We start from the raw sequence: 24,747 nt of genomic DNA, 5'->3' as shown, positions 1-24,747 counted from the left end.
AATGTCACTGTCAGTTGTATCATGCACACCAATTTCATCTTTCATTTCTTAAACATGTGGATGTCATGAAATTGAAGATACTCATTACTGAAAAAATGCACTCTTTCGAGTAACTAACATAAAAAAACTTAACTTCGACAATTAACAAAGTCTCAATCTCATAATGTGTTATAAACACAAAGAGGAAGAAAATATTTTCGTACCCAGCAGTATGTGAACCCAACACTTTTGGCACTGCAGTTTGTTGCCTTTCTCATTTTTGGGAAGAGATGGAAGTCTGACGGAGCCATATCAGATGAACAGGGAGGGTGTGGCAACAATTTATATCTTAGTTCGCGTAATTTTGTTACAGCGACGGCACGTGTGTGTGGGCGTGCACTGTCTTGATGGAAGATGACTTTCCTACTTGCTAAACCTGGCTTTTTTTTGTGTACCTGTTGTTGCAATTTGTCCAGGAGGTTAGCATAGTATTCTCCAGTAATTGTTTGCCCAGTGGGGAGATAATCTACCAACAGAATCCCCTTCACATCCCCGAACACTGATGCCACGACCTTTCCCACAGAAGGAATTGTCTTTGCTTTCTTTGGTGGCAGAGAATCAGCATGTTTCCACTGCTTTAGCTGTTGTTTTGTCTCTGGGGTATAGTGATGCACCAAAGTTTCATCTGCCGTCACAAACCGGCCCAAAAAAATCTTGTTCATTTCAACTAAAATGGGCCACACATTGTTCCTATATGTCCATTCTCATGCATTTTTGATCCACCATTGAGAGTCACGGCACCCATCTTGCACATAATTTTTTCATTTCTAATTCTTCACTTAAAATGTGACATAGCCTTTCAGATGACATCTGGCAAGCCTGAGCAATTTCATGCACTTTCTATCAGCGATCCTCCATGACCATTTTGTGTACTTTTCCAATGATTTCTGGAGTAGTGACACATCTTGGTTCACCACTGCACGGCTCACTATCTAAGCTCTCCGAACCAAATTTAAATTCATTTGTCCACTTGACAACAGTTGATTATGAAGGAGCAGAGTCCCTCAGTGTATTCTTGAAATCAGCATGAATGTCCTTCGCTTCCACACCTTTCTTTACGAAGTTTTTAACCACTGCTCGAGTCTCTATTTTTTTCCATCTTTGCAAATCAGTACACAGAGCCATGTCACTGCCACAGCTCTCATCCAAGAGCATTGACATGGCATGTGTTTACAGGCAATGAATATCACATGAGAAACTTGTTGCACTAGCGCTGATGTCTTGTGATGATTCCGAAGACTTTTCAAACCACCCTCGTAAAATGACATAATGTGGCATTCCCGACAGTATCCAGAACACAGTCAATATCCTATCACCATCATTCATTCATGGAAGCATGAGATCAGTGACATTTGAACAGTATTACATACTCTAACCAAACTTTTCAGTACTGTGAAGAATGGTGTGCCTTTGTCGCCTGTTAGCTGCTTCGGGTTCATGCCATTGTGGCATTGCTGTGTGCATGTGCAGATCTGAGGCAGATTGCTTTCAATTGGTTGGCATGAGGAGAACTGACAACGGCGCCTAGATTTGCTAGAACTGTTCGGTATTTCTTTCAAAATGCTTACAGAATAATGTTGGGGCTCTCCTTAAAAAACGATCACCAAAATGGTGGAAAGATACAAAAATAGGGCCTCTGGGCATCTCCAACAGCCATACTATTTGAAGCGGCACTCCCTTAGCCTACATCTGGCACTTGTGTCACCACTAGGAGGCACAGTGAGCATGGCACCATTCGCTTCCACTCTATTATGGGCCAGCAAGTAGACTGTGCCACATCCTTCTGTCTATGCAGTGTCACACAGCCTCGGCAAGCCAGTTCCAGTTGCCACCTCTATCAGGACTATGCCCCTTCACCACGACAATGAGCAGCCATCAGTCAGTGATGAGCCTCTGCCTCTACAACTTGGCCTATGTGGACTCGTGTGCAAGGAATTGGTATCAGCTGGTTTATTGAATGTAGTCTTTGTAATTAATGGAAAGCCACTCCCTTGAGGTCCACCTGTACTTTGAATCTGCTGTAATTTTGCTCAGTGGTGGCAGCAGTCATCACTGGAAATGTAACTTCTAGATTTATCAGTTTACCAGACACTCTCAAGACAATTCATGAAATTTTAGGTGATCTTTATGTTCTTTTGGTTAATTAGTAGTAACACTAGTGGACTTAATGTGAAGCAGACTTATATATTTGTTAAAATAAAGTTGATATTGTTTTATGTCTGCCTGGAAACTTTGTTTGTTTGTAGAGTCTGCACTATCCTGCTGAAAAATGGCACAATGATACTAGTGCACAAGAGTTAACATGTGAGGACACAGGATGTCCATGGTGTACTGTTTGGCCATCAGTGTCTCAACCATTACCATCCACAACCCAATTTCACACCCAATGGCTCCCTAATACTGTAATGCCAGGAGTAACACTGCCATGCTACATCAAAACATTGGAAAAAAGGGACCTCTATCCAGATTGCTGCCATACTTGGTGATAATTATCAAGCACAGTAGTGAACAAGTGCGATTCGTCGCTGAACACAATGTGAAGCCATTCGGCAGCAGCCCACATTTTCTGGTCACAGGACAAGTCTAAATGCAGCTGATAGTGTAGTGGTGATAATAACAGCCTACGAATGGGGTGTTAATTCCCTAGTCTGGCTATTGTTAGTCTCCAACTAATGGTGTGAAATGACACCATTATTTATTCTCGGATGGCGTGTGCAGATGCTTAGGGATTATGAAGTGCTCTGTACACAACACGGTAACATGCCTGCCTAGCCTCACATTCTCAAGCAGTCCAATACTGGGCCACAATCACACCCAAATGCCTCAATAATGTTGATATTGCATGATTTGACCAGCCGGGCAAATGGAAACCCACAATGAATATCCTTTTGAAACACTGTCAGGTGGCAATAGAGTTGTCTTACGCAAATGCACAGCATCTCTGTGTTCTTCACATTGATCACTCAATATTCAGCACTGTTCTTGTCACTTACACGTTCTACAACACTTGACATGAAAAACACTCAAGTCCCCTGATGGCCATCCCACCTGTCAGAGAGAATTTCAAGTCTAATCACTTACATACCTGCCCATGGTGTGTACATGTACAAAGTTACATCAACAACTGACTATGTCGTCTAGGCATTTCCCTTGTTTTGTCTTTACAAACATTGTAATTTGCTAGAAATTTCCTTGTATCTATAAATGGGAGCAGCTTTTGCTGATGCAGGCTGTTCAGCTCCGCATGTACTTTGTGTATGCTCAATACACACAATTTCAGTTTGAAGTGTTAGTTCTCATAACTGACGCTTTATTCCAGATTCTATGTGACAATAATTTAACTTCTAAACATAGATATCACAATTCACACAATCAATATACTTTCTTCCTCCACCTTCTCCATCTTACTTCCACTGCTGGATAAAGGTCTCAGCTAAACTTTCCATTGCATTACAGTCTTCAACCATGCACACATTATTGCTTCTGGATTTTTTTTTTTATTTTTATTTATTTTATTTTTTTTTTGCTTTTTGTTTTTTACTTCATCTGCTAACCTTCCATGATCTCATTATTTTAGTTTCTTTTTATCATTTGGAATCTAGCAAATAACAACCCTGGTCCTTCTACCATCCTTTAGCTGTGACATTTGAAAAAAAAAAAAAAAAAAAACAACAATCAGTACATTTCATACAAACAACATTTACTTTTATGTCTTTCTTGTAGAAGCATTTCCACTCTTCATAACATTAACATTTTATCACTATTTTCTATGCTACAAAAATGTTACTTGTTTAACATAAGGTGGTAGTTCACTCAAACACATTCTGACAGTTGTAGAAACACCAACTGGTGATATTTTATCATTTAAATACTATGTCATGTTAATACATACAGGGTGCTGCACTTAAACTCAGACAAATAAAACTTTTTTAAAACCAAATTTATTAAAACAAAATACAAATCCTTTTACATATAAGTAGTGGTACCTTTCATTTCAAGAGTAACATTACTCGATGTAACCCCCTTCAGCTGCAATGACTGCCTCCAATCTTGTCCTGAAGCGATCAAATGCACACTTTGAAACAGCGCTGTCCATTTCGTGAAATGTTGCTTCGATAGTGGTGTGTAGAAGTACGACGCTAGGGTGCCTCGTCTTATTTGTAGCTCTTTCGACTACGCTCCAAGCGAAGTCAAAAGGGTTAAAATTCGGGCTATTTGGGGGCCAGAACATGTCAGTGTTATCCAAGAGCCAGTTTTGGACTAAATGGCTTGTATGAGGTCCTCCTCTGCCATACGATGTATTGTATGTTTGCTGATATTCAATACTGATGCCAATTTCCTCAGCAATTGCCCACGGTTGTCAGAAAGCAGCACCTGAGCCTTTTCGATGGCTGCCATGTTCATGACACACTTTTCCTTGAATGAGGTTTCCTCACTGGGTTAGCAGAACATTCCCCAGACTTCTCTGAAGCATTATACCTTGGCCACTATATCAAACAGTTGATCTCAGGTACCTGAAGATTCAAACTATTTCACGCCCAGCATGAAGACTTTCAATAGCCGCTGATCTTTGGTTGTGTTTGCAGTTGTCTGTAACATCTCGGCCATTTTGAGGTTCTGACTGTTTACTAGATGCCTATGGCTTTCAAGAACATCAATCACGGCCTCTAACAGAACTGCAATATGGCGGGTAATCCAAACTGAAATCTGTCCAGATTTAAGCACCGTACCCTGTATGTACAGAAAGTAGATTCGTTTCTTTCTGCTAAGCACAACAACAACTCAAATTAGTATACATTATTTGTATAATTATTTTATTAACTGTTATATTGTGCAGCCAAAACAGAAGCAAACAAATATCTCCAAGCTAAAAATTTATTACCTGGGCAGATATAAGGAGGTCAGAGCTGATGTAGTGTAGATAGAACCACTCATGCTTCTCACGATTCTGCAGTGTCACTGTGAAACTACCATTGCCCTCGAGCTTGAAGTTAAGGCTCAGTACCAAATCCATAACATGATCAAGCTGTATTGTGACACCATCTACAATGTTTTCTACAACAAAGAGTAGAATTTATTCATAAAAAATAGTCATAAATAGTTTATTTCCTATAACCTAAAAATCACAGTACAATAACTGGTTAACGATTTAAGTGTGCCAACATAGAACTATGTGGTTGATGTATTATTGTGAAAATTAGATCTGTAAAAGTTAAACAAATTTTGTCTTCTCTGTTCTTTTCTAATAAAATTGTGCAGTGGGTGCTATCTTTCCTAGGATGCAATGTATTGTACAGGTGGTACACTATGAGAAATGTCATGCTAAATAACAATATATTTCCAAGTACTATTTTCAGAAATATTACTTAGTACTTATTACACAAATTTTTTAGTTAATTTTCTCACTAAAATTACAGTAGAAAGCAGTGGCGAATTTTCTGACATATGCAATTAATTTTTAGTGTTTTCAGGTGCCAAATTATGACATCAACTTCTCTCTCTCTCTCTCTCTCTCTCTCTCTCTCTCTCTCTCTCTTTTTTTTTTTAATGGAATTACGTACTTTTTTCTGTGGCATTGAAAAGGGGGTTTGAAGAAGACTCCAAGATATTTTAAGTGTGAAACTTGATTAAATAGTTACAAAATAGTACTGCAAATACCATCCCATCATCAGGAAAAGTGGTGCCACAAATATCTGCCCTAACATACAAAATGCAAGCAAATGCCAAACACTTACCTCCGGTATGGTTTGTGTGTTTACCTATGCATTTGAAGCCAATTAGTCTGTGCTCTGCTGTTAGAGCAGTGCTGTGTGTGTGTGTGTGTGTGTGTGTGTGTGTGTGTGTGTGTGTGTGTTCGCTGAAAGGTGTCTAGATTGTGTTACAGAACACCAAAGTTTTAGCAGTGGTAACATACAATCCACACAACACTCCAACTCTACTAGGCATGTTGAACGTGCGACTGGGATCAAATAAAGGAGTGTTTTACAAATACCAAGTTTCAATACATTTCATCCTTTCCACATAATCCATTACAGTTCTTCAAATGGTGTCTGCACAAACTGAAAATTGAGGTGGTATTTCTATACATGATTTTGTTCACTGATGAAACATCATTATAAACTGTTGGAAAATCAGTCTTCACTCTGTGTACTACTAATCAGTTGAAAATCGACACTTACTGAAGGAAGTAGAATATTAAACCATTCTCAGTTCGCCAACCTATGATGCAGGCTTTTGAAGAATTGCATCATTGATCTTTGTGGGAATTTAAGAGTCCCATAAATAAAACCAGTATCCACGGATCTTAAAAGGTATACTGCTTCAATTATTGGAAGACATCCCACTGAATGTATGGCAACCAGTGTAGTACCAACATGACTGGTGTCCCACCAATTTCACACAGATAATTACAGACCTTGTTAACAGAATACTGAGAGATCCTCTGATTAGTCATTATGTGATTATGGAAACACAGAATGGGCTTTGCACACACCAGAGCTAATATCTCAGGAGTTTTATCTGTGAGGAAAATTAGAACAATCTACATCTACATCTATATGGATATTCTGCAAATGGCACTTCAGTGCCTGACACAGGGTTTATTCTCAATTAATCCACTCTCTAACAGTGTGCAGAAAAAATGAGCACCTACATCTTTCTGTGTGAGCTCTGATTTCCCTTATTTTATTATGCTGATCATTTTCTCCCTATATAGGATGCTGTCAACAGAGTATTTTCGGATTTGGAGGAGAAAGTTGGTGATTGAAATTTCGTAAAATGATTCTGCCGCTACGAGGAACATCGTTATTTTCATGATGTCCACCCCAAATCCTTATTGTGCATGTGACACACTCTCTCCTATTTCTCGATAACACAAAATGTGCTGCCCTTCGTTGAACTTTCTTGATGTAATCCGTAATCCTAGCTGGTAAGGATTCCACACATCACGGCAGTACTCCAAAAGAGGACACACAAGAATAGTGTAGGCAGTCTCTTTACTAGATCTGTTACATGTTCTAAGTGTTCTGCCAATAAAATCCACTCTTTGGTTCACCTTCCCAACAACATTTCCTATGTTCTTTACAATTTAAGTTGTTTGTAATTGTAATTCCCAGGTATTTAGTTGAATTTATGGCCAGTATATTTGACCGATTTATCGTGCAACTGAAGTTGAAGCATCCATTTTAGCACTCATGTGGATGACCTCACACTTTTCATTATTTAGGGTCAGCTGTCAATATTCACACCATACAGGTATCTTGTCTAAATCAGTGTGCAATTGATTTTAATTTTCTGATGACTTTACTAGATGATAAATGACAGCTCATCTGCAAACAACTGAAGACAACTGCTCAGATTGTCTCCTAAATTATTCATATATATAAGGAACAGCAGAAGGCCTATAATACTACCCTGTGGAATGCCAGAAATCACTTCTGTTGCACTCGACGACCTTCCATCAGTTACTATGAACTGTGACCTCTCTAACAGGAAATCATGAACCCAGTTACATAACTGGGACAATATTCGAAGAGAACATTCAACTGACACTCATTGAACACGGATTCAGAATTCATAATTCTTGAGGCACACAACTCTCTCTTTACGCACACGAAGTGCTGAGTGCTAACAACAAGGGTTTCAAATTGATTGCATATGTCTAGATTTACAGAAGGCTTTTGACACAGTGCCTCACAAGTGACTCATAAATTGTACAACAGTTGAATATGAAGGAGCAGACTCCCACCGTGTATTCTGAAAAGCAGCATGAATTTCCTTTGCTTTCATACGTTTCTTTACGAAGTACTTAATCACTGCTCGAATCTCGATTTTTTCCATCTTCGCAAATCACTATGCGGGAGGAACAACATAGCTATGTCACCACCACAGCTCTCTTCAAAGAGCACTGACGTGGCACATGTTTACAGTCAACAGTCCAAAGAATAACACGTGAACAACTCTTTGTGCTGTCACTGACCTCCTGCGGTGATTCTGAGAACTTTTCAAACCACCCTCTTAATTCATAACGTTCAAACACAGCATACATTCTAAAATCCTGCTACATATTGACATTAATGATATGGGCCAACATTTAGTGGATTACTCCTATTAGCTTTCTTGAATATTGGTGTGATCTCTGCAACTTTCCATTCTTTGGGTATGGATCTTTAATCAAACGAGCAGTTGTATGCGATTGTTAAGTATGGAGCTATTGCATTAGCTTTCTCTGAAAGGAACCTAATTGGTATACAGTCTGGACTGGAAGAGTTGCTTTCATTAAGTGACATAAGTTACTTCACTATGTCAAGGATATCTACTTCTAAGTTACTCATATTGGGAGCTGTTCTTGATTCAAATTCTGGGGTGTTTACTTTGTCTTTGGTGAAGGAATTTCAGAAGACTATGTTCAGTAAAACCGCTGTAGCAGCAATGTCATCGATAATATTTCCATTGCTGTCAAGCAGAGAAGGCATTGACTGTGTCTTGCCACTAGCATACTTCACATATGACCAGAAGCTCTTTGGATTTTCTGCAAGGTTTCAACACAAAGTTTCATTGCGGAAATTATTATAAGCATCTAGCATCGCAGTCCACTAAGTTTCGATCTTCTGTAAAATATCGCCATTCTTGGAGACCATGCATTCATTCAAATTTGGCATGTTTTTCTGTTGTTTCTACAACAGTGTTCTGACCCATTTTGTAAAACATGAGGGAGTTATTTGGTATAAATCTCTCTACTGCTGTTGATACTATTTCTTTGAATTTAAGCCACATCTGGTTTATACTTACACTGTTAATTTGGAAGGAGTGTAAATTGTCTCTAAGGAAGGTTTCAGGTGAATTTTCATCTGCTTTTTTGAATACATATATTTTTCGTGTATTTTAGGAGGATTTGGAAGTTATGGTATTCAGTCTTGCTATGACAACCTTATGTTCACCCTGTATCTGTTTTGATGCTCATTATTAGCACAGGATTACTTGCTTCTAAGAGGTCGAGTGTGTTTTCACAACTGTTTACCATTCAAGTGGGCTCTTTAACTAAATTCCCGAAATAATTTTCATAGAATACATTTCACACAATTTCAGATGATGTTTTACACGTACCTCGAGATTTAAACACGTATTTTCACCAATATATCAAGTGTAAATTGAAGTCACCACCAACTGCAATTGCCCGAGTTGGGCATGTGTTTGAAATTGGACTGACTCAAGTTTTCTTTGAACCTTTCAGTAGTTTTATCACCTGAGTTGGGATGTCAGTAAAAGGATCCAATTATTATTTTATTCTAGTGCCAAGAATGACCTCTACCCACACTAACTCAGAGGAACTACCTACTTCAATTTTGCTACAAGATAAATTACTTCTACATGCAGCAAACACACCACTGCCAATTGTATTTACCATATCCTTTCCGAGCACTGTTAGGCCCTTCGCAAAAATTTCGGCTGAACTTATCTCCGGCTTTAGCCAGCTTTCAATGCATATAACAATTTGAGCATAAGTGCTTTCTATTAGCACTTGAAGCTCTTGTAGTTTCCCACCATAGCTATGAAAATTTAGAATTGTTGGGAATCTGCAGCCTACACAGTCGCAGAACCATCTGAACCTCTGATTCAGCTCTGTACCAGAGGTCTGCAATCGTTCCTACTGACTATGCTCCAAATGGTGAGCTCTGCTTTCATCTCGGCTCTGATAGCCCTCTAAACCAGGGAGAATCTCTTCCGATCCAAAGCAACACTCATCACTGTTAGCAACGTGAGCCACCACCTGTTGTTGGCTGCACCCTGTGCTCTTCGTGGTATCTGAAAGATCTGTTCCACATCTGGATTGACTCCAGCTGGTGTGCACATAGAATGCACATTGGCTTTCTTCCCCTCCTTGGCAGCCATGTCCCTACGTTGCCCCCTAATGTGCCCAACACTGGAGCTCCCAACTACCAATAATCCCACCCTTTATGACTGTGCAGATCTTGCAGGCTGAGAGGTTTCCTCTGAAACAGGACAAGCAACAGTATCTGACTGAGCAACAGTGTCAGCCACAGACAGCACCTGGAATCTGTTTGTCAGACTAACCGGGGAGGCCTCACATTCGGCCTCCTTGGGAAGTCTTTCGCAGGCTGCCGTACCTCGAGGCGACCTCCCATGTGACAACGGGTAGGAGCCAACCTCAGTGTGAGCAGTAACTGGGCTGGCCACCAGTATGAATCGATTGGCAGACTCGTGGGTAGTGCTTGATGTCCATTGGATCCCAATGGAATGCCCACAACAGTGACACCCATGTACCTCAGCCTCAAGCTGTGTAACCAAATCCAAAACAGCTTCCAGCTGACAGCAAAATGTTACTAACTCAGCTCACATCAACACACAGCAATCACAGTCCCTATCTGTATTAAAGTACAGGGAAAACTACACAGACAAACAAAGGACTATCGAAATGTGCTGCGGAATTCTACTGTAGACCCTGCCAAAAATGCTAGAACTGTGTCTAGTAAACATTAAATTAACAATCAGAAATTCAAAAATAAGCTGCAAAAGTATGCAGATGAAACTACGTAATTCACTCTTAGTTAGGAACTCATAAAATGACACAAAATTGGTTACTTACCTGTCGTTGCTCTGCCTCGGCTGGCAGCGGCAGCAGCTGACTGACTGACTACTGTCAAATGGCAATTACTAGTTTTCAAAACAAATGAAAACATGACTATCGAAACATGGGTTGAAACACTATCGCGCACACTGTTGAAAATGCAAGAACTGTCTCTAATAAACTAGATTAACACCCAGAGATTCAAGAACTAAACTACCAAAGCACACAGGTGAAACTGCAACAATGACCTGTGCTGTGATAAATCCTACATGAAATTGAATTAGCAGTGTCGTCTGCCCTGTGATGCTGAAGGTTAACATCCTGAGCTCTGATAAGAGAGTTTACAGGTGTCTTTTTTTTCTTACAACAGGGCAGAGAGTTGTGGGACCTCTTCTAATGGCAGGGCAGCAATCTGAGGTGTTTTTATCTTGTTCCTATTTGATGAAGTTCCATTTGTGTTACATTGTTCCCAGTCCTCTCCAAAGGCTCTATCTAATACCACGGAAAAATTATGAACGTCCATAAAACACATCTATGTCATAATTTGGCAGCTATGAACGTTAAAAATGATTGGCGTAGGTCAAAAATTTACAACATTGGGCTTTATAACTTGATGAAACCTGCCCACTGATGTATTTGGAGCAAATAAATCTAATTTTGGTGACCAGTCTTAGCCACCCCAACCTTGTGCAGTTTTACTGCTGTGGTGGGTTATGGCCTTTTCTCTATTTTGGGTATGATTATTCATTCACTATACTATCCATAGTAGTGCCCAAGCAATCATATTTCCTTATTAATTATTGGATCTACTCTTGCACTGGCCCAAATAGATTTTGAGTTGACAGCCCCATGCTTGCTCACTGTTTGTTAACTATAATTCAGCTGAATCTTACTATACAGGGAGTAAATGGAAATTAGGACTTTCTACTACCCAACCATGATATTACTGCACTCAGCCTTCCATGGCTGTTATCAGGAACACACCATGACGTGAAAGTAAACAAGTGTAGTGGTGAGTAAGGAAAACACATTACACTGTCCATGCATTCAGGTCAGTTCTGCACGTAGCAGCTAGTGATTCAGTGGTCCTCGCATGATATTGTCAGTGGTGCAGTGCAGTGTTATCCGCAATCGTCAATACCCCTGAAAGTGGGAGACATTGGAAGATGAACAATTTTGCCAGGAAGAAAAAAAAAAAAAAAGGAGATTCAGGTAACAATAACTCAATAGAAAGCAATCTTGTTGGAGGCAAAAATGGTAGGGAAGTGACAAAGACGTGTAAAATAATTTTTTTAAAGATTTTAACAAAGTGAAGAAACCAGAGAAAAAGTGAAAACTCCTAGAAAATAAAGGCATTCTAAAAAAGTTGTTTCTCTAGACAACTTTGATAAAGCACTTATTCTAAGAAAATTTTTTGAGTATTATGAGCATAAGAAGGAAATACCAACATTGAGTAGACTGCTTATGTTTTCAAAAAACTGAGAAATTTTCATGGGGGAAGGGGAAACATTTCAGAAAATTTTAAAAGAGATAGGATTTCATTTCAAAAACTGTAAAAATATGAGAACCATGCTATCTGAACTTTTGAAATTGTTGCAAAACATGGGGAATACTTGAGAACTATCACAAATAATGAAAAGGGACCATGTAAACCAGCAGAGTTCATGGATGAAATGTGGATGCATATGCATTATACTATGAAAAAGTGTTGGCAGTTTGAAGACATTCCGGGTGATGACCATTATATGAATGGGGATGCTTATCACAGTTGGTTAGAAGAGAAACTGATTCATCACATCCCAGCTGGTAGTATTGTTGGTCTTAATAATGCACTGTTATCATACTGTTCAGACAAATAAAGCCACCACTACTGCAACTCTCAAAAAGTACTCAACTGAATGCCTCATTCCAAACAAAATCAGTTTTGAAATGGATTAACAAGAAATGAGCTTTTACAAATTATGCAATATAATAAGCCAAAGTGTGTTTTTAAGACAGATGCAGTTTTAAAGCCTAAGGGATATACTGCTCTGAGTCTCCCACCACATCACTGCAATTTGAACCCTATAGAGATAATCGCACATAAAATGAAGCAAGGAATTCCAGGGGAAAAAAATTCCTTTCATTAATTTAACTATCCTAAAACAAATAACTGCAGACTCTTTATCTAAGATTACCCAATATGATTGGCTAAAAGCTTGCAAACATGTAAAAGGATTTGAAAATGATTATTGGCACAGAAATGGGTTAATGGAAGAACTAACAGAGAATATAATAATCAGTGTTGGTCTGGAGAGGGAAGGCGAATTTGCGGCATGACAATGACAGTGGTATAGAAACTGAGACACCAGATGAAACTGGTAAAAGGATTCCACTGATAAAGATACAGCAGATGAAGTATTTGGCAGCTACCCCTTGTGCGATGGACTATTCACTCCATAACTCTAAGCACTAACATTGGTGCAGTTTTCATTGCATAACTGTAGTTGCACCACTCTTCCTTTCCTCTGCAACCTTGATTCCGCACTGACTCATGATAAGCTGACTGAAGTCCCCTACTCACAGGTGCAATAATACTGTGGGCAACAAACAGAATGCTATGGCGTTTAGTTCTGGGATTTCACATACAGAGATATAGATGGGGAATTCAATTGAGCTATTCTGCAGATTCGATTCATTTCAATCTCAGTTTTAGTATGTGGTCATCCAGAAAGTAATTCACCACATTTTTTTTCCTTCAACAATTATTTATTTAACATAATAAGAATTACACACATGAAAGAATAGTGTTTTATCTACACACCCTATTTTCCATGTAATTTCCAACCCATTCTATGGCCTTCCTCCAGCCCAAAACAATAGCGTGTATGCCCTGTCAGTACCAAACCTACTCCTGGTGGTGGAGCCAGTGCTTCACTGTGTGAATCACTTTGTCATCGTTCTCAAAATGTCTTCCATGAATGGCATCATTTAGTGGCGTTTGTCCTCACGAATGACATCAGCAGCTCACTGCAACATGTCAGGTTTGACAGTCATGGATGGTCTCCCCAACTGCTGCAAATCGTGGAGCTCCACCGAACTGCCTTCTAATGACATCATCCGTGCCTAGCAACTAACTGTACTTCTGTCCACAGCGGTTGCTCCATAGACTTTGTACAAGCGTTTGTGAGTACTCCCCACAGTTTATTTCTCTGCAATGAGCAATTCGTACAGACGCCATTTTGAAACTGTCCTGCAGGTATGTCATGTCGGAAGTGACAGCAACTTGGCACACTCACTCAGGAGACTTCAAATAATACATACGTAACTTTTCGCAACCATAGCATTTTTTTCAGCTGAGAGAGAGAGAGAGAGAGAAAAATGCTGTGTATTACTTTCTGAGCAACCGTTGTACTTAAATATCCTGTAACATAATACTTGGACTTTTTTCAAATTTTTCTGTAATACTAGCAGTTCCCCACACTAATACAGATCAGACGTTAATAAAGTACATAAAAGTTTCAGCTGAAACATTGTGTGACTTTGTCTGAGAGGAACTTACTACCCAGATAAAACATGTAAAGTTTTTCTAAACTGACAATACCAAAGTATGAAAGTTAAGAGATGTTTCAATGGCACAGGAAATTCAGTCATCAAATAAAGGAAAGAAAAGCACAGAGTTCCTTATTTCATATTGCCAGCAGTTATCTTTCCTTTTACAGTGTCTTACCCTCTAACTGTGAACATTATCCACCTTTCTCAATGTTCTAAGCGCAGCTCATGACAAGTAGTCATATGCTTATTTCATGCAATGCATAGAACTGAAATAAAAAGTTAGGGATGGATTTCATTTATTTTGTCCTGAACCTAGTAATATTGCAGCAACAGTAAAATTCACTGGTGTTATCTATGTCAAAATATTTGGAGCCACGTAAGTACTGATGCTACATTCACTTCTCAATGTTCACTCTTTAAGAAATAAAGCACTTACAAGCTTCTGAAAGAGCATCAAATGTAAATATTAAAAGCAGTTCATATCTGGGCTAACCTTGGCTCTTAAAACAGACAATATAGTTCCCTGTGCCATTTTTTATATAATTAAGCTCAGCGTCTTTAGGAACTCTCCAACTTCCTCTCTCTTTATCTCCATCCTCCACAACCACTTGATGAGGTTCTAGCTCGGTCATGTTTTTACTGTAATGTGCTAAGCCAAACTGTGCTATCTGTGTGGGATAGAAGTAACCTTGAGGTTGCCACTGAGTTGACACTGGTACTCCTAGAAGAAAAGAAGCAACAACATATATTTTATTCAGCTGTGTTTACAAAATAATGTCTCAATTATTATTTGCAACTCTGAATCAAGCCCCCAAAAAAAATGGAATAATACGGTGAATAATTCAGACACAAATGGACATTATTTGAAAGGTATATGATGCATAGTTAAGATCATTCAGTAAATGGTAGTTAGCACATATGCAAGGCTAACATAATTCTAATGAAACTTTTCTACTTTCCACAAAATGTGACTGAGTAGCTATGCTTTCTTGTGAAGCACATACACAGGTGCACAATTGTTCTGTCAAAAATTTACATAATTTTAAATCACCTACTTTTCTTGATCATTAACAGAATGGGCTGTGAGGAATGGAGGAAGCAAGCTCTGTACATCCCAATGACTGTTGCAGAGAGAGAGAAAAGATAAAGGGAGAATAAGTTAGGCGTATCTTCCTCATGTAATGCTAGCACTACATGTGTATTTGCTGCTTTGTACCAAGTATCTACAAAAACAAAAGTGACACATAAAAGTAAGAAATATTTTAAGGTTTGGTGAAAGTAAAGACACGAAGTTAACACAACAGAGCCACACCGGGCTGATCCTGTGCCCCCTGACAGAGCTGCCAAATCTGAGCTCATCCCCTTTCACCAGTTGTAATAACCACAGCAGAAAAGCGAGTTATAAATTAATTTTCATGTATTTCCTAAAAGTAATGTCACAAAATGAAAATGGATGAATGCTTGTAATTGTGCTAATCCATTTCAAGATGAAAATGCCTGTACGTGCTCAATACATTACACTGGTTCAGACTGTGAAAGAGATTTGAAAAATTAACTGTTGAATATTCCTTCCAAACACAGTACGAATACTGATCCTATTCCAAATCAAAATCTACTATCCTTCGGTGCTGATTTTGAGCATTGTAATGAGCCTATTGATGAGAGAAATATCCAGGCACAAGACCAAAGCTACTGTACAGAAGTAGAAGAAATTTTACAGGTAAATATATTACCAACTAATGAAGAAATTACTACTAGGCAAAATGTTAACTGTGGAAACAAACACTGCCTGAATGCAACAATGCATGCTTACACCAATAATTAGAATTTACAGAACAGAAATAAAAGAGATTAGGCAAAAGAATGCAGAATCATCTCTCTCAATGTAGTGCTGAGTTTTTGAAATCAAAAGGCCTTCAAACAGTGATTCAAGCCTCTTTTTCAGATTGTTGACAACAAGTGGTTACGAAATGATGGTGTACAAACTGGTCACCTGAAGTTATTGCGAAAGCTGCAACTTTACGTTGCCTATCTTATCAAGTGTCATCTTTTATCAGGGATGTATTTAAATATCCTCTTACTAGTGAAGTCATTATTAAAAGAATCAGGCAATTTTCTTGTTTAGGTTTTATTGATTTAGGCCTCAGTGTTTTGAAAAATCAAAGTTATTAACGAAATGAAAAAAAGGTTGTAATATAATTATTGAGAATAAAATAATAAAACCCGTCAATACAGTTAAGAAAATAAAATGACATTATAGGGGGTTTCTCCGTACTACATGTCTTTGTAGTCTAAACCTGTGTGAGCCTCTTACACCAGAAGAAAAGCAGGACACTCCAAGATGATGAAAGAGACTGACGTCATTTGGAGGCTTTGGACCTGCATTTCATTGACCATAGCAAAAATAGAACAACTAATATAAAGCCTAATAATAACAACAAAAATAACTACAATATACTAAAACATGGAGAACCTGGGTTACATTCATAGCTACATATGAGTTAAACATGTGTGCACCATATGCCAATAAGCTTTCAAAGCAGTGCAGTGCAGCGAGAGTTCACAGTGACACCACAGCTCACAGCCCACCTGCGCATGACCCCTACCATGTGTTCTAGTAGCCATAGTGTGAACCAAGAGCACTGTTCTCACATAAACCACATTAAGCCATCTGCTCAGTAACAATCATTTCTTTATGACGCTAGTTGGACAAAATTACACTGTGACAACAGTGTTTTAGTAAAGTTATGGATCTATGGAAATGCTTCTTCTCACAGACAGAAGATGGGAACACGAGGGGTAGATCTCCTGTACCTCTCTGGGTTAATTCTTAAACTGTCTTTCTTACTTGTAATTTTTTTCTGGTAAATTTTATGCACCCTATCCTTGCCTTCACCATTCGTGGGGTCCCCTCTCACTATCCAATCAGTGTAGCCCATCCAAGCAATTCCACCTCTCATGATGAAGAAAGAAGTAACCAGTTAACATGACAGTCACTTATGTAATTGCTGCTATAATGCTACACATATTACTGTTATCATCTTATCATTAGATCACTAATGTTGGCTGTAGGCAGACACAGAATCCTAGCTGTTCGAAGTCTTCAGACTTTTATCACTTCAGAATTAGGGAGCCCAGTGATCAGGTAAAGTATGACAAATAGTCAGGAAGTTACACAAAATAAAGGAGTTGTTTAACACATATTTTGCATTACATTTGAAGTATCATGAAAAGTTCCACATTATGGTGCGACATATCAAAAACTGTGGGAAGGTGGACTATGGGGAAAGTTGAATTTGGGTACCAAGCAACACAAATATTTGCTGAAGTGTAACACATGAACATCTGCTCTAGGTTCAAGGTAATTCCTCCCTTACTTAAAATTAAGTCACTGAAAGGAATTACACAGCAACAGAACAGTACAAATCACAGATAGATAAGGTGTTGCCGATTCGATAATGTTTGTAAAGCCTGCATGAGTGCATAACAGAACAGCTTGTAGCACAATAGTGATATTCTGAGTCATGCTGGGTGTTGAGTGTGTACAGATTTCCCCATCCTCCTTGTAGAAGCCGATGTGCAATAGGATGTGTAAGCTCATTCCCAAAGCTTTACGAGATATGAGTGTCTCTCTAATTGTTGGCAATCAGACAATGGCAATAGAGATTTACTTCAGCCATGACCGCATAAAAAACTGAACTGTAGCCTAACTGTACTTGGTGTAGCTGTAATTGTTTTCTACCAAATTAATCATTTTGATGATACTGACAATATAGAAGATCAATCATGGGGAAAAAAACGCACCACCACCAAGGACAAGTCAGCATTCCTATTGCAGTGAAATATTTCTCTTAATGTGCTATAACACACTTTATAATTCAATTTCAAATATTTATGATGCACAGTTTTTTCATTATGTGCTCACTCAACTGAGTCTGACCCACTTCTGCATAATGCTCTTGGTACCAACTCACATCGTCACCAACCCGTCTGCCAGAAAAGGTGGGAAACTGCAGAAGGTTCTAGAAGCTAAGGCTTGCCAACTAGCACCTGCTGCTAGTTAGTTTACTGGCAAGATATCTATAACAGTGTCCTTACAAACATCGTGATAACTATGATGTGTTGTGTTGTGTTGTGTTCAAATATATACCGAAATAAAAGTACCCTGAGAAGGCAGTACAATTAATAGCTTAAGAGAAAACTGAGGATTCTTTTCTCCTTATAATTTTGAGCGCCACCAAAATACGGAAGCTACAAGGCTAAAATTAACAGTACTGTATTTCAGTTAGAAACCTGGAGTCATGATGTAAAAACAGTAATGCACTACAAATTAGCATTCCTTTTGGCTTAATTTATAGATTAGAATTTCAGCACCATATTTATTAAACAACATAATAAAGCTGTTCCAGTTTTCATGTTTGTAATTCTAATAGTGTGAATTGGCACTTTCAGAACCAAAAGACTGCAACAGTCCCACTTGTAAAATTATAGTTTGTATGTTAGTAGGAGTAAATGATACTCATTAATGTCACTGCATCAACCTTCCTTACCTACAGAAAAAAATTGTATTAACTTAGATTCCCAACTGTGAGGGCTAGTTAGACGTTTGTACAACAAGGAGACTTTTTCATTTTCCAGTAGAAGGCTTGCGGCTAGAAAGTTGAATGTTACACACAAAATCCATATGGAAAGACAATTTTTTTCTTGTTTCTCTGGTGCAATCAGTGAGTGCAGTCCATGAGATGCAATCAGTGCAATCAGTATGTGCTAAACAGTGTGAATCTATAATTATATAAGCTATAACCATGTGCCTCAGAAGCCTATTTTTGGTAAATAACATGTCGTGGAAATGACGATGTGATTTTTTTATTGGAAATTTAAGAAACTGATTTGAAGACATTTTTATAAATAGACAGAAACTGTTTAGCAGAATTTGTTCAAGCTCTTGTTTGCTTCCTGCTTGAGATATTGCATGGTAAGCAGAGTATTAAATGTTTCCTCTTTCAGGGCAGCCAATAATACTTTTGAACTAACTGACCAATACTTATTTTAGCAGAGATGAAGCTGCAACACTATCAGACTTTCAACTCGGAAATGTACCAGTTGCTGCTTGTCTGTATGATAAAGACTGAATACATTTCACATGATGAATAAAACTTCTGCATTGGCTGTTAAAATACTTTTATTAAAAAAGTCACTACCAGTTTTATATCAGTAGAGATGCATCTTCTGGTGACAATTTTTTCAAAAGTCATGGTGTGGCAATGTGGTTGCTTACAGCCAAGCCCCACCATTCATCTAGATAAAACCAACAGCATACTAAAAGTGGTTGCTATGATTAAACTGACTGGCATAGCACAGCACCATGCTGTACACAGTATACAAGTGTACACAGCACCAGCATAAAATGTACTGATCGGTACATCAGTACAGTTTATGCCAGCATTGTGCATACTTCTGCGATATCTGTGGAATGATGCTGCACAGTCCCACTCAATTTAAGCACAGACAACTGCTTTTAGTGTGTTATTGGTTTTATCTAGACAATGAACAATGGGATGTGGCTGTAAGCAACCACTTTGCTTGAAATGATTTTTGAAAAGGCTGTCACATGAAGCTGTATCTCTACTGATTCAAATCTGGTAGTGACTTTTATTAAAAGTAGTATTTTAATAGCCAGTGTGGAAGATTTTATTCACCCTGTGGAATTCTCACTGCCTTTTCCCAACCAGTAAAACAATATGTTGAATGTATTTCAATTTGACCAAACTCAACTTTATATTATTTATCAAAAATTATACCTTACTGTGCACAGTATGCTGATGGTGACCCTACACCCAATGAGTCAATTCTATTTACCTAGGTTGTTGAAGTTTTTATACCATTTGATGGTGCCTATCTTGCTTACTAGATTTTCATGTTTTGTATACTAGTTTAGGAAGACAAATGTGTCTGATGATTATCAGTGATAATCATATAGATCTAAATAGGTCATAAAACAATGGAAAAAAGTTGTTAGATCAAAGACTGTTCTGAATTGTACAAAGTTTAAACACTGTGTCACTGGGTACTTAAGGGAGAGGGTACGGAGTCATTCCAATCCCGGGAGCGGAAAGACTTACCTTAGGGGGAAAAAAGGACGGGTATACACTCACACACACACAGACATATCCAGAGGCAAAGAGTTTGGGCAGAGATGTCAGTCGAGGCGGAGTCAAGAAACTTCCGCCTCGACTGACATCTCTGCCCAAACTCTTTGCCTCTGTATATGTCTGCTTGTGTCTGTATATGTGTGGATGGATATGTGTGTGTGTGCGCGCGAGTGTATACCCGTCCTTTTCCCCCTAAGGTAAGTCTTTCCGCTCCCGGGATTGGAATGACTCCTTACCCTCTCCCTCAAAACCCAAATCCTTTCGTCTTTCCCTCTCCTTCCCTCTTTCCTGACCAGGCAACTGTTGGTTGCGAAAGCTAGAATTTTGTGTGTATGTTTGTGTGTCTATCGACGTGCCAGCGCTTTCGTTTGATAAGTCACATCATCTTTGTTTTTTTAGATATATTTTTTCCCACGTGGAATGTTTATATATATATAAAAAAAATAGAGGGAAACATTCCACGTAGGAAATATATATCTAAAAACAAAGATGATTTGACTTACCAAATGAAGGTGCTGGCAGGTCGACAGACACACAAACAACCACAAACATACACACAAAATTCAAGCTTTCGCAACAAACTGTTGCCTCATCAGGAAAGAGGGAAGGAGAGGGAAAGACGAAAGGAAGTGGGGTTTAAGGGAGAGGGTAAGGAGTCATTCCAATCCCAGGAGCGGAAAGACTTACCTTAGGGGGAAAAAAAGGACGGGTACACACACACACACACACACACACACACACACACACACACACACACACACACATATACAGACACAAGCAGACATATTTAAAGACAGGTCTTTAAATATGTCTGCTTGTGTCTGTATATGTGTGGATGGATATGTGTGTGTGTGTGTGTGTGTGTGTGTGTGTGTGTGTGTGGGCGCGCGCGCGCGCGCGCGCGCGCGCGCACGCGAGTGTATACCCATCCTTTTTTCCCCCTAAGGTAAGTCTTTCCGCTCCTGGGATTGGAATGACTCCTTACCCTCTCCCTTAAACCCCACTTCCTTTCGCCTTTCCCTCTCCTTCCCTCTTTCCTGATGAGGCAACAGTTTGTTGCAAAAGCTTGAATTTTGTGTGTATGTTTGTGGTTGTTTGTGTGTCTGTCGACCTGCCAGCACCTTCATTTGGTAAGTCAAATCATCTTTGTATATATATATATATAGTTATAATAGAGGGAAACATTCCACGTAGGAAATATATATCTAAAAACAAAGATGATGTGACTTACCAAATGAAAGTGCTGGCAGGTCGACAGACACACAAACAAACACAAACATACACACAAAATTCAAGCTTTCGCAACAAACTGTTGCCTCATCAGGAAAGAGGGAAGGAGAGGGAAAGACGAAAGGATGTGGGTTTTAAGGGAGAGGGTAAGGAGTCATTCCAATCCCGGGAGCGGGAAGACTTACCTTAGGGGGAAAAAAGGACGGGTATACACTCGCACACACACACACATCCATCCACACATATACAGACACAAGCAGACATATTTAAAGACCAAATGTCTGCTTGTGTCTGTATATGTGTGGATGGATGTGTGTGTGTGTGCGCGAGTGTATACCCGTCCTTTTTTCCCCCTAAGGTAAGTCTTTCCGCTCCCGGGATTGGAATGACTCCTTACCCTCTCCCTTAAAACCCACATCCTTTCGTCTTTCCCTCTCCTTCCCTCTTTCCTGATGAGGCAACAGTTTGTTGCAAAAGCTTGAATTTTGTGTGTATGTTTGTGTGTCTGTCGACCTGCCAGCACTTTCATTTGGTAAGTCACATCATCTTTGTATATATATATATAAACGCTGGCAGGTCGATAGACACACAAACAAACACAAACATACACACAAAATTCAAGCTTTCGCAACAAATTGTTGCCTCATCAGGAAAGAGGGAAGGAGAGGGGAAGACGAAAGGAAGTGGGTTTTAAAGGAGAGGGTAAGGAGTCATTCCAATCCCGGGAGCGGAAAGACTTACCTTAGGGGGAAAAAAGGACAGGTATACACTCGCACACACGCACATATCCATCCACACATACAGACACAAGCAGACATATTTAAAGACAAAGAGTTTGGGCAGAGATGTCAGTCGAGGCAGAAGTGTAGAGGCAAAGAAGTTGTTGAAAGACAGGTGAGGTATGAGTGGCGGCAACTTGAAATTAGCGGAGATTGAGGCCTGGCGGATGACGAGAAGAGAGGATATACTGAAGGGCAAGTTCCCATCTCCGGAGTTCGGATAGGTTGGTGTTCGTGGGAAGTATCCAGATAACCCGGACGGTGTAACACTGTGCCAAGATGTGCTGGCCGTGCACCAAGGCATGTTTAGCCACAGGGTGATCCTCATTACCAACAAACACTGTCTGCCTGTGTCCATTCATGCGAATGGACAGTTTGTTGCTGGTCATTCCCACATAGAATGCGTCACAGTGTAGGCAGGTCAGTTGGTAAATCACGTGGGTGCTTTCACACGTGGCTCTGCCTTTGATCGTGTACACCTTCCGGGTTACAGGACTGGAGTAGGTGGTGGTGGGAGGGTGCATGGGACAGGTTTTGCATCGGGGGCGGTTACAAGGATAGGAGCCAGAGGGTAGGGAAGGTGGTTTGGGGATTTCGTAGGGATGAACTAACAGGTTACGAAGGTTAGGTGGACGGCGGAAAGACACTCTTGGCGGAGTGGGGAGGATTTCATGAAGGATGGATCTCATTTCAGGGCAGGATTTGAGGAAGTCGTATCCCTGCTGGAGAGCCACATTCAGAGTCTGGTCCAGTCCCGGAAAGTATCCTGTCACAAGTGGGGCACTTTTGTGGTTCTTCTGTGGGGGATTCTGGGTTTGAGGGGACGAGGAAGTGGCTCTGGTTATTTGCTTCTGTACCAGGTCGGGAGGGTAGTTGCGGGATGCGAAAGCTGTTTTCAGGTTGTTGGTGTAATGATTCAGGGATTCCGGACTGGAGCAGATTCGTTTGCCACGAAGACCTAGGCTGTAGGGAAGGGACCGTTTGATGTGGAATGGGTGGCAGCTGTCATAATGGAGGTACTGTTGCTTGTTGGTGGGTTTGATGTGGACGGACGTGTGAAGTTGGCCATTGGACAGGTGGAGGTCAACGTCAAGGAAAGTGGCATGGGATTTGGAGTAGGACCAGGTGAAACTGATGGAACCAAAGGAGTTGAGGTTGGAGAGGAAATTCTGGAGTTCTTCTTCACTGTGAGTCCAGATCATGAAGATGTCATCAATAAATCTGTACCAAACTTTGGGTTGGCAGACTTGGGTAACCAAGAAGGCTTCCTCTAAGCGACCCATGAATAGGTTGGCGTACGAGGGGGCCATCCTGGTACCCATGGCTGTTCCCTTTAATTGTTGGTATGTCTGGCCTTCAAAAGTGAAGAAGTTGTGGGTCAGGATGAAGCTGGCTAAGGTGATGAGGAAAGAGGTTTTAGGTAGGGTGGCAGGTGATCGGCGTGAAAGGAAATGCTCCATCGCAGCGAGGCCCTGGACGTGTGGAATATTTGTGTATAAGGACGTGGCATCAATGGTTACAAGGATGGTTTCCGGGGGTAACAGATTGGGTAAGGATTCCAGGCATTCAAGGAAGTGGTTGGTGTCCTTGATGAAGGATGGGAGACTGCATGTAATGGGTTGAAGGTGTTGATCTACGTAGGCAGAGATACGTTCTGTGGGGGCTTGGTAACCAGCTACAATGGGGCGGCCGGGATGATTGGGTTTGTGGATTTTAGGAAGAAGGTAGAAGGTAGGGGTGCGTGGTGTTGGTGGGGTCAGGAGGTTGATGGAGTCAGGTGAAAGGTTTTGCAGGGGGCCTAAGGTTCTGAGGATTCCTTGAAGCTCCGCCTGGACATCGGGAATGGGGTTACCTTGGCAAACTTTGTATGTGGTGTTGTCTGAAAGCTGACGCAGTCCCTCAGCCACATACTTCCGACGATCAAGTACCACGGTCGTGGAACCCTTGTCCGCCGGAAGAATGACGATGGATCGGTCAGCCTTCAGATCACGGATAGCCTGGGCTTCAGCAGTGGTGATGTTGGGTGTAGGATTAAGGTTTTTTAAGAAGGATTGAGATGCAAGGCTGGAAGTCAGAAATTCCTGGAAGGTTTGGAGAGGGTGATTTTGAGGAAGAGGAGGTGGGTCCCGCTGTGACGGAGGACGGAACTGTTCCAGGCAGGGTTCAATTTGGATGGTGTCTTGAGGAGTCGGATCATTAGGAGTAGGATTAGGATCATTTTTCTTCGTGGCAAAGTGATACTTCCAGCAGAGAGTACGAGTGTAGGACAGTAAATCTTTGACGAGGGCTGTTTGGTTGAATCTGGGGGTGGGGCTGAAGGTGAGGCCTTTGGATAGGACAGAGGTTTCGGATTGGGAGAGAGGTTTGGAGGAAAGGTTAACTACTGAATTAGGGTGTTGTGGTTCCAGATTGTGTTGATCGGAAT

At 40.2% G+C, this 24,747-nt stretch overlaps 1 protein-coding gene across 2 annotated transcripts in view; it reads right to left on the bottom strand.

Annotated features, from left to right (window-relative positions):
* The window catches only part of LOC126475303 (D-glucuronyl C5-epimerase B), a 417,781-nt gene that overhangs the window by 78,141 nt on the left and 314,893 nt on the right, over positions 1 to 24,747 (bottom strand). For both annotated transcript variants that reach the window (XM_050103072.1, XM_050103071.1), the window contains exons 5-6: positions 14,655 to 14,882; positions 4,922 to 5,094 (exon numbers count right to left, since the gene is read on the bottom strand). In XM_050103072.1, coding sequence (XP_049959029.1) covers positions 4,922 to 5,094; positions 14,655 to 14,882 — 401 coding nt within the window. The remainder of the gene's footprint in view (positions 1 to 4,921; positions 5,095 to 14,654; positions 14,883 to 24,747) is intronic.

The sequence above is a fragment of the Schistocerca serialis genome, chromosome 4 (assembly GCF_023864345.2).
Source record: "Schistocerca serialis cubense isolate TAMUIC-IGC-003099 chromosome 4, iqSchSeri2.2, whole genome shotgun sequence".
NCBI classification, from domain to species: Eukaryota; Metazoa; Arthropoda; class Insecta; order Orthoptera; family Acrididae; genus Schistocerca; species Schistocerca serialis.
Note: the sequence above shows the minus strand (reverse complement) of the source record. Positions and strands in the feature narration are given on the sequence as shown.